The following is an 11,252-nucleotide window of genomic DNA, read 5'->3' as shown; positions in this document are numbered from 1 at the left end:
CTTAAACAGGGAACATGATTGAGTCTGGAACATAAAACAAACATCTTCGGTGGCCTGCTCTCAAACTGTAGCGCTTCAGATCTCCACGCAAGATCTGACCTCCTTCCAAAGAATAAATTACTCCTCTCCCACACAAAAATAAAGCGAGATGCTGTCCAGAAATGGTGACACCGATCTGCACGGAGGCCCTGCACAGCAGGCACAAACCAAGAAGTCTGAAAGCCTTGAGAACAAGGAGGCAGGTTCCTCAGTGCCATGACAGGCAGGAGGTGGGAAGGGTCTGCCAAGGCAGAGAAAGCCATCGGCTTCCCGCTCCATCCTGGGGTCAGGGCAGATGCAGAACAGGGCAAATGGCTATGGAAAATGCAGCCAAGTAAGCGGCTGCTGCTGCTGCCTCTATGCGAGAAGCAAGGAAAAGTGCAGAAAAACAAACCCATGCTCATCTCCATCCAGAAGCTCCAAGTGGAGAACGAGGGAAAGCTATTATTCTCCCTTTGACTTATAGCAGCACCAACAACACTGAAGTTTTGGACGGATTTGTTTTCCTGGGGAAAGGTCTGAGGCCGGTGACAACGCAGATGGAGCATGGAGAGGCCAGGCTTTTCGCAGGGCTGTGCACAAGCAGACTTTGCCTTGCACGTTGGTATTTCTAGTAAGACTCCAGCAGAGTTTCTTTTAAAAAATAATACTTTGTACATTCAGGCATCGCTGCCTTGGGGCAGCGTCACCTCCCATTTGGCACAAATCGTTTTATTCACAAACCTTTCTTCTCTCTCCTGAGTCTTTCCTGTTTAATTCAGGACACAGAAGATCCATCTGAGATGCAGAGTTCAAGAACGGCCCATTCAGCCCCCTGCCCACCTCCTGTCGGCTCTAGGCCTGGAGGCAGCAGATACAACCCTCACGCAGACTGGCAATGCGAGAGGGTCTTCCCAGAGCCCCTGGGCATCTCTGCGTGTCTTCAGTGAGGCGGGATTCTTGCGGGGGGGCTGCCAGTGCTGGCTCCCAGAGCTGCAACGTGCGTCTCTGTCTCCTCCCTTGGAGGCAGTGGCTGCACCCACTCAAATCCCACTGGTTAGGTCAGTGATGACTCGGGCTTTCACCAGCTTCCGCAGGAACTCCTTCTCCCGCTGGATATTGTGCGTCCAGGACTGGAAGGAAATGGGAAAGACAGGAGGTCAGCAGCTATCCTGGCCAAGCATGCTCCCATTCCCCACGTTGTGGGAGACTCCAGCTGGGGCAGGGCAGTGGCTTCTGCCAAGGACCCCGCTGCAGACCCAAAGATTCACAGAATCACAGAATTGACTGAGTTGGAAAAGACCTCAGAGATCATCGAGTCCAACCCTTGGTCCAACTCTAGTCTGTTTACTAGATCATGGCACTAAGTGCCATGTCCAACCTCACTTTGAAAACCTCCAGGGACGGCGAGTCCAGCACCTCCCTGGGCAGCCATTCCAATGCCTGACCACTCTCTCTGTAAAGAATTTCTTTCTAATATCCAGCCTAAATTTCCCCTGGCAGAGTTGAAGCCCATGGCCCCTTGTCCTATTGCTGATGCCTGGGAGAAGAGCCCAATCCCCACCTGGCTAGAACTGCCCTTCAGGTAGTTCTAGAGAGTGATGAGCTCACCTCTAAGCCTCCTCTTCTCCAGACTAAACAAGCCCAGCTCCCTCAGCCTCTCCCCATAGGGCTTGTGCTCAAGTCCCTTCCCCAGTCTTGTTGCTCTTCTCTGGACCCACTCCAGCACTTCAGTATCTTTCCTGAACTGAGGGGCCCAGAACTGAACACAGTACTCCAGGCCTTCTCTTACCTAAAAGCTGATACAACCAGCAGCGACAGACCTGTGTGCCTGAGGTAGGAGGTCTCCTCATGGGCTGGTGTTTTTTTGGCGTGGTAAGATCTAGGCAACCCAGGTATGCTGGGCAGATGTAGCTGGTTGAAGTGCCCTCCCAAGCCACAGCACACAAGAGTCCAATTGCTCACCATTAAGGGTGATGTGTGTCAGGGAACAGGGGCTGGCAGAGAACACAGTGGCAGGACACGTACCCACATACAGCTCCCTGCCAAGGGAGGTCTCTGGGGAACGCATGGGGTGCACCCAGCTGAAAAGCCCCAAGACCAGCCCCATCAAGGCTGGCTCTTGCCTCCCCTAGCCTTGTCAAGAGGAAATCACATGCTAAAGGTTACACTAATAGAATGTGAAGGGTGAAATGGTCATATCTCCCAGCCAGGCACTTCAGAGCAATGGTTGCTATAGCTGGTGTCAGCCCACCCAGATGTGTTCCCTGCAGCAGGCTTTAGCCATGATCAGAGCATCTGCCATCACCCCCCTATGCTGGTACTATTAAAGCACTTAATGAAAGCAGTAAGAGGTTTGTCCCCTTGGGAGACCAAGGCAGAGCAGGGGAAAGCAGCTTTCCTCAAAATCTCCCAAGGGGACAAGAATCCCAGAAAAATGAATCCAGGTCTCCAGCACAGTGCTCTGGCCATCAGGTAATCTGGGCTCTAAATACGATCTGGATCATGATAAAAATCACTCTACAGGAGCCTCCCTAAAATGCCCTCAACCAGCAAAGCATCAGCCCAATGAGCCCTCTGAGGGCATTTTGTCACAGGTATCTAAACCCAGTTTACCCACTGCAAAACTGTGGGCACCTGCCTGCAAAGCACTGGTTGCATCTATCACGCAATGTGCACATGGCTCTCCTGTCATTTATGGATGTCCTGTCCAGGACAAGCAGCTCTCAACCATGACTGCTGACTGTGTGGCACATGGTCATGGCGTGGAGCCTGCTCCCAAGAGGTCCAAGGGACTGAAAGTCCATCTCTACATCTCCAGTACACTTTGGAAATATCTCTCTTGCTGCTTCATAAACCACCACCATCCCCTCAGTGCACAGGAATGATGAGAATTAAAGAAGCTAAGGAAAGTTCAGGCAGGTCTTATCTTGTAACCTGTGTTCAAAAGAAGTCTTTGACTTCTGCTTCCAATGACACTGTTACCTGAATGCTGCAACGGGTGCAGCAGCACCAGGAACAACAGGACGACACATGGCAAACCGTGCTAGTGCTCTTTGGGACTCTGAAAATGCAGAAGAAGACCCCATTTCTAAACTGAAAAGATGCTGCCCAGAAACAACTCAGTGCTTGGCTTCTGCTAGCATAAAGACAGAAACTGAAAACTGGCACTGGGAAGAAAGCTGGCTCGTAAAAGGGAAAAAACATCAATTTCAGAAAGCAGTAGTGGGAACAATGATTGTACAGAGCAGAGGGAGCTGGGAGAGCAGGGCTGCGTGTGCCTCTCACTTGGAGCAGGACAGTCACAGTCCCCCAACCTGCTGGAAACTATCCCGCACACGGTATGTCATCTGCGGCCCTGGGCTTGGCCCCCGCCATGCAGCAGCATCTCTGCTGACAGCACAGCCCCTTGCTGGGAGCGCATGGCACGGCAGAGGCAGCCAAGCGTGCGGGCGTGCTCCTGCCAGCAGCTGGCACACCGGGGCTCCATGCGCTCACGTCTGGCTGGGTTTGTTGTTCAAAGCCTCTCTGGAGCACCAGGGAGCCTGATGTGCCTGACACATCATAGCACAAGCTGATCCCCTCCTTCACGTCCTTCAGCCTCATCAAACAGCATGAGGAGGCAATTGGTTTCACCCAGTACAACCTGCTTGTGTACCTTCGTACAGATGGTTACTGGGGAAGCAGCCACTTCTAAGCAAACTCCAACCACCTGTAATCTCACCGCAGGTCACATCAAAGTGCCTTATCTGGCAAGGAGAAATCTGCTTCATGAAAAGTACAAGTGGAGCAGGAATTTAAGTACAGGAAGTGGATAATAAAATTTTAGGTGATGCAATTGCAGTCTCTCCCATTATGGCTGCATCTGGCTCCAGTACTGACTGCTGGCGAGACCTTCAGCATCCAGGCTGCTCTGCACCCTGGGCTCTGCCACAAACGCCTCTTTCCAAGCAGAAAGCCACATGCAAGGGAACTCAGCCTGCCATCTGATCCACTGCGTCTCTCACAGTGCTCTCAAGTGTTTTGTGGTAAGACCACAGAGGAAGAGGATTCCCCGGTGAGGACAGGCTTTTGCACCCCCAAAGGGCACAAGCAGAGTGCTCACTCAGTGCGGTGCTGCTCCCCCCGCACCCGACAGCAACATAGGCAGGAGGGATGAGGCATGTCTTCAACACCAGCTCCGGTTACTGATTACAGGAGAGGGACTCACCGCACTGACAGACAGAGCTCATCAGGCAAAGCAACCTGCATTCCAGCCCCAGCGGCTGCACTGGAGAGAAGAGCCGGAGCAGATTTCTCTAAAACTGCCAGAGAGATGCAGGCACCTCGCTGCCATTGTCCTGGCAGGGGAAAGGCAACAAAGTACACCCTACAATCCAGCAGGTTTTAGGGTATATACACCCTAAATCTCAGCAGGTTTTAGGGTGTATACACCCTAAATAGCACCCTGGGTAGCACACACTGCTGGCAGGGCAGAGATCTGTGAGACAGCTGCATGAAAAGCCAGGATGCACTTTGGCTGTGCTGGCAAGATGGTCACTACCCCTTCTGACTGCTTTGACCCTCTCTTCCCATGCACACCAAGCCATTACTGCCTCATTTCCTACTCCTCTGTGCCAGACTATTCACATTCACAAAGCTGCTGCTTCAAGTCCTGAAGCTACACCTCAGCATCACAAGCAGAAATCTCCAGTTCTTCTCTCACCAATCTGCAGCTGCAGACAGCGATAGAGCAGCTTGGACCATTCACTGCCACCCCAGCATTACTGCCAGCGCTGCTCCTGTGACCTGGCAGACCAGCTCTACCTTTTCCCAGCTCCACCAGTTGCATCCTCGGGCAGCCAGTACAGCTTAGAATCACAGAATCATTTAGTTTGGGAAAGACCCTTAAGATCATTGAATCCAACTGTTTGTTTCGACTTGTGCAAACAAATGAGCTGCTTGTCTGAGGCCACAGCCGGAGTAATGAACTTCTGGGAGCTCCACTAGGAATGTCCCAGGAGGCTCCAGAGCCCTTCCTGCTCCTTGGGGATCAGGCTGGGATTTCCTTTGCTTCAATCTCTCTATGATTAGTAGATGTTTGCTCTTTTCAGTGGAGAGAGACACAGCGGGAGGAGAGTTGCTGTGCACGCAGATGCACCGTTATGGCTGTCCATCCCAGAGAGGTGGCAGTGGGTCTGAAGTGTGATCGTTTGGTCACAGTTATTAGACGAAAATTTATCATCAGTTTACGCCACCTTTCAGGATTATGCAAATGCAGCAGCCCCAAACCACCTGTCCTTTTTTTCTTGATGACTCCACGAGGAAGCACAAAACATCTTCTGTACCTTCAAGACAAGCCAAGTAGACTATTTTAAGACTAAGAAAAAGTTTCAGAGACCCACCCAGGAGGAAGGTAAACTCCCCATCTGTAATCAGTTACAACCGGGAATGCCTCAGCTTCAGAGCACATTAGTCTTATCGAGTAATTGCAATATCTTAAAATACAGGAAGATTAAATCAGAGAGACTGAAGTAAATGAGGAATGCATTCAAGAAAAACAGCAAGTTGTAAAGCAGGTTTCTCACTTCCGTTACATCCTCTATATTTGTCCGAGTCAGCAGCATTTCTCCCCAAAAACCTGCACAGAAACCATGGCAGCAGCAAGAAGTGCTGGTAACAGCTGGTTTCCAGTCTCCCCTGCTGCTCATTTATCTCTACCTTTAACCTGCACTACCTTGTCTCTGCAGCTGCTTACTTTCCATGATTTTGCCTTGCCCACACCCCTGCTCTGGTCCCGGCACAGTGACCATACACACGGGGTGTTTTATGGACACTCCTGAGCCATCGTTTCACCTTCCAGTGCCCTCCTGTGACACCAGTGCCCTGCCTTACCTGGGACCCCCAGTCCCCTCGGGACGTGGCAGCACCGCAGAGCTCCCCGTCCCACCTGCACCCCTTGGGTGCCACACGTGTGAAACAAAAGGGAGAGCTGGGCACCTTTGGCTTTTCGTGTTTAGGAAAGATTTACTCACAGCTCCTTGAAGCCCAGTCATTCTTACACCAACTTTAAACAGCTCTTTTATCTCCTGCTTATTCTTAATACATACAGAGAGAGCAATCGTATCTCTTTCTCAGTCTTCATTTCACCAAGCTAAACAAGACATGTTTTCTTTTTCCTTCTAACAGAAGAGGCTGTTCATTTCCTCTATGAAAACTAGGAAATTTCCTAGAAGTATTGTGGCTTCCTCTGTCCCTATTGACTCCAAATTTCCTTCTCAGGAAGCAGAGAGAGGGCTCATAATTGCCACACGCAGAGGCAGTTCCCTGTCTACTAGAAGTCCTTTCCTCAAGTCTTTCCAGAGATGCATTTGCCCTTTTTTTCCCCAAAAACAGCACAACACCCTGAATTACTCTGTGGTTTATTCATAGCTATCTAAGCATTTTCCTCCTCTGTCATTGCCAAATAAAGCTTTCCCAGTTTAGTGTCAAAATTTCTGTTATTGCCCCAAAAAGCATGACTTTCCACTCTTAGGTTTCATGCCACTCAGTTTACTCCAGTTCTCAAGGTGCTCCTGGTCTTCCTGCATGGTATTTTGATCCTCCTTTGTATTGACCACACCTGGTCTTGTATCATCACAAATTCCACTTGCACACCATTGCCTTCTGTGCCAGAAATCATTAAAGCAAACACTAACCATGACCTCCTGTGGGGGAACTCCCAGCTGTCCATTCAGTGCTGCTCTTTGTGTTCTCCTTCAGAGAGACTATTCACACACAGGTGTTGCCCCAAACCGTAGCTTCTGAAGCTTAACTAATAACATCTCACATGGTACAGTATTGCATGCTTAGCTCACCTTCACACAGCTCGAGTTAATACACTTCCTCTGTCCCCAGAGTTGTTTTTATTTTATTTTTTCTAGTCAAATAAAGATATTGAATTAGTTTTCGTAACCTGCCTTTGGTAAATCCATATTGTGTTTACTTTCAGGATTTAATTATTCTTTCATATAAACTCTGCTCTGAAGTTCTCAATAGTACCTCTGAGGTCAGATTAATAACAGGTCTGAATTTGACAGGATTATTTTCTTTACCTTGCTCCCATCCCCCCAAAAAAGAAAGGAAAAAGAGGCATTATGTCCACTACAATCTAATTCTGTGGAACCACGTGTAACCTGAGAGATTTATTGAGGAACTTTTCCTTGGAACTCGCAGTTTAATTGGCTCAACAGCAGAGTGGCTGGAACAGATCTCAGGCTCTCATACCCAGTGCATTAGCTTCAATGGCTTCTGCCTTTCACTGCCAATTCAGTCATTTTCTATTAGCTTCTCACCATAAGCCACCCTTTCCCTCACGTCAATCACATCACCCTTATGGAGGCAATATATTCATCCATGTCATTCCCACTTTGGCTCTTCAATCCCTAAACCTTCTGTGTCCCTCACCTCCCTGGATGCCACAGCCCTGGTAGTTATTTCCTTGTTTCCATATTATTAGTCTGGCAGTGGGACTGGCCAATGCTTGTTTATTTTCCTTTGCAAGATCTAATTCAGCCTGACTTCTGCCAGTTTCTACTTTATCCTTCCCAACCATCAGGGTGAACCCTCCTCACTGCCTGATGCTCCCCCACTCCTCTGCTATTTCTAACATCACCATGAAGCAGTTGTTTATGAAGTTACATCTACAGCCTTTTCCTGCCAGTTCTGCCCTTGCTGCAAACACAAATTGAGATAATTTTTCCACTTTTGACAAAAAACAACCCAAACCAACCAACCAACCAAATCTAAAATCTACAATGAGTTCACAAGCTCTTCAGTACATCTTTTTTGGTAGCCCATTCTCCTAGGCTGGCATAAATTCAGAGAGGTCAGAGTCTACACATACGTCCCAGTCCCATTGAGCTGAGCGCCACCTCTCAGGCTAGATACAGCCCTGCCTACCAAGCTCCCACCTTTCAAAAGCAAAATCTGAGTTATAACATCCCTTCTGTTGCCTTTTTATTTAATTTCACCATGAAGTCATTTCATCAAAGGCTATTTCCTAAAATGTCCCTCTGCAAGGTCTTCATGCCTGCTAAAAACAGCTCTGAAGGGCCATCAGCTCTTCTTGTGCCCTCACAGTTAGTGAGAAGAGCTGCGCTACCTAATGCATCTGGGGATCCTTGGACTCTCCCTTGACAGTAATACTGGCTCCGACTGTGCATCCATGACAGTGGGACTTCTGGTGGCAGCTGGCACCCCTATGGAGGTCTGTGTTCAATGTTGGGATCAGCAGCCGGGCTCTAGCACACCCCTGTAGATCTTTCACCGTGTCTTTTTGCACAGATCTTGTCCAAACCCTAATTTTGCTTTTCTCCATCCTACAGCCTTAACTTCCTTGCTGATGAGTGCACAGTGGTACCCCACGAGTGTCACCGCCTTTCTGTTCTACTGAACAAGGCAATACCTGTGTTCTGGTCGTGATTGCTACCCTATCCATCTTTTCCAGATTTCTATTACATAGACACACAGTCGTTATGCACAGAACAGCATGCGAGGCCTTCGTTCAGCCAAAACGCTGTCAAACAGGTGGCTTTTAAACAAAGGCAAAAATGTATAAACCTCATCAGTCATCACTGCCGGCCCCAAGAAAAAGCATTGCCCTTTCAGAGGTCCCCCTGCCCCAGCTCCTAACCTCCCCCTCCAAAGCTGACCTCCATTTCAGTCTGCACCATTCCTTGTACTCCAATCGCAATTCATCAGCCAGGCTCGAATAGCTGTGTTTTCAGTCTATAAATCACAAAGCTAGACATCTGCCTGGCTTTCAAAGGAGTTTTGTTCTTCTTGCTGGCTACCGCAAACTTTAAGGTACTTGGAGGCCTGAAGCAGCACAACCGCCCCCTCCCAGGCAACTTGCGCTGATTTAAAATGCAAAGGACGGCTTCACAGAGAGAACCCAGATGATGATAAAGGACTATTGTTTGTGCTTTTACGGGCTGAGACTCCAAACTTGATGTTTGCAGATTATTCTGAGAGGTAGCTGCTGGCAGGGAGAGACAAAGCTGTGTGTCACTGCATGCTGCAGGCCACCTCCCCTGGCCCCGGTGACAGCCCTTACACCGGCTGAATTAAGAAGTTTTACAAGATGGTGTCCTCCAGCATCCCACAGAGACCTGCCGGGGAAGTGGAGCGTACGATCAGAAAGAAGCCATCAAAGGCAGCTGTGCCACCTCCCCCTCGGGTCAGGCAGAGTCACTAAGTGCCAGGCACAGCTGTATCAAAGGAGCTGACACCTCCAGCATCATTGACACTGGCTCTTGATCTGCTCTTACTGTGAAAAGGAGACCTGTCAGCAGCTCCACCGCGCCACACAAACGTGGCTCTGGGTGGACAAGGGTGGTTTTTAACCACACGTTCTCCATTTTTACCAAGCGCGTGAGGCAGCCTGCAGCCAGCTGCTGAGGAGACAACTTGGGGTGCTCCCTGCATGGCCCCCGAGGTGACGCCTCGCTCCTGCAAGAAATGACCAGCAGACCGGGGCTCCCCTCTGCGTGCTGCCAGGCTCAGGGCAGAGCCCACGGAGCAGGGGTGCTGGGAGCCAGCCTTGTGCTCCGTTCCCATGATTTAGCACAGCCTCTTGCTCTCTCAGTTTCATAAACTCCTTACAGATATGTTTTTACTATTCTAAACACTGTCACGTTCCCATCCTGAAATAATTTCTGCCTGAAACACTAGCCTGCTTTGCCCTTAGCAATGAAGGTCTATTGTAATGCTTAAAAGCAGGTTCATTCTCTTTATTTTTTAATCTGGAAAAGCCTTCACTATTTTAAAATGATTCCTTTTTCCTCACCTCCATTTCCATGTCCCTAGTGGATCTGACACTTCCACATTAATAGAAGACAGCGACCTGTGATAAAAATACACTTGCATGGAGTGCTTAGGCAGGAAGAATTACAGGACCTGAGCAAGAAATAAAACTACAATAAACTACATCAAAATTCAGCTGTGAGGGACTCATTGCCATGAAAATAGAGACAAGTGAACAGATACCTTGGCAAGGACTATCATTTTCTATACAGCACTCATGGAAACAGCCAAGGGTCAAAAGCTGCTGCAAAGTTATTTGGAATAGGGGAAACAATAACTGAAGGGAGATGACACTCCTGGACATTCTGCATTTTGGAAGTTAAAACGAGAGAGACAGGATCAGAGCTGAAAAATCACCCGTCAGAGTTCACACAACAGCACCGGGTCTATTGGGCAGTGGTTTCCCAGTAACAGAGCAAAGAACAGCAGGCTGCATCCATACTGCCCAGAAAACCCCCGCTGAAGTGCCAGCCTGGGACTTGGTACCCCCAGCCATGATGGACAGAAGAGGAGAGACATAGCAAGAAGGTGCTGGGCAGCAGAACTGGGATCGAGAGGTGGTTTTGCACTGCAAGCACTGATCTTCCAGCTCATAGCCTGCAACTGAAAGCACCGCACCAGTGTGCTTCCAGCTCTCCTGAGCGCGAGTATGAGCAGAAAAGGTTCTTCTTCACTAGGTCTGCCTGGACATACCCTGGTTGGAGCACAACAAGCTACCCAGGACAGAGGGTAAGGAAGCCACCCAGGACTAGACCAGAGGAAATGTACTCCCATGAGCATTTGCAAGCACAGGAGAATTCATACGTGCTTTGCCTGCATACCAGGGTCCTAAGACCATATACCTCCTCATGACTGGTAACATCAATGAAGCTGCAGAGCATCCGCCTCCTCACAGAGCCTCTTCCTCTGGGGCAGGAAACGCCTGCCCAGCCCTTGGCAGCCTGAGATGCTGAAAGATGCTGTGGAGAGGCAGCTGCCTCCTGCGGTAGCAATTGTGGCACAATCTTGCACCTCGAGGGCTTTTACCCCTGCGGGGAAAGCAAAAACTAAGCAAAACTATACACTGGGGCTGTCTGTTTTGCCTCTTGGAAATTCAGCCTCCAGTCCCAAAGAGCAACAGGAAAAATCACATTCATTTCCACAGAGATTTTATCACCTCAGTCTTGGCATAGGAGAGGCATCTCCGCCCAGCTGTGAGCAAGCCAGCGCAATTTGCTGGCTTTTTTTTATGTAATCAGAAGAAATTCCTCGGAGATGAGTCACAGGGTTTCAAGAGTGTCCAGAGAGATGTCAAGCAGTCCTCGAGTGTAAATCAACAACACACCTTGCAGCGAGGATGCACGCAGGCCCATTCCCCCTGCAGACACCAGGCATGGGAAGGGGCTCGATGGATGTTCTCAAAGAGGCTC

The 11,252-nt window shown here is 49.4% G+C and overlaps 1 protein-coding gene across 1 annotated transcript in view; it reads right to left on the bottom strand.

The window, feature by feature from the left end:
- Window positions 1-1,061: 1,061 nt before the first annotated feature.
- ST3GAL3 (ST3 beta-galactoside alpha-2,3-sialyltransferase 3) overlaps window positions 1,062-11,252 on the bottom strand; it is a gene marked incomplete at its 3' end in the record, with an annotated part of 185,172 nt that continues 174,981 nt past the window's right edge. Inside the window, exon 12 of the mRNA XM_080348404.1 lies at window positions 1,062-1,151. Coding sequence (XP_080204530.1) covers window positions 1,062-1,151 — 90 coding nt within the window. The remainder of the gene's footprint in view (window positions 1,152-11,252) is intronic.

Source organism: Nesoenas mayeri (genome assembly GCF_963082525.1).
Source record: "Nesoenas mayeri genome assembly, chromosome: 8".
In the NCBI taxonomy this organism is placed as follows: Eukaryota; Metazoa; Chordata; class Aves; order Columbiformes; family Columbidae; genus Nesoenas; species Nesoenas mayeri.
Note: the sequence above shows the minus strand (reverse complement) of the source record. Positions and strands in the feature narration are given on the sequence as shown.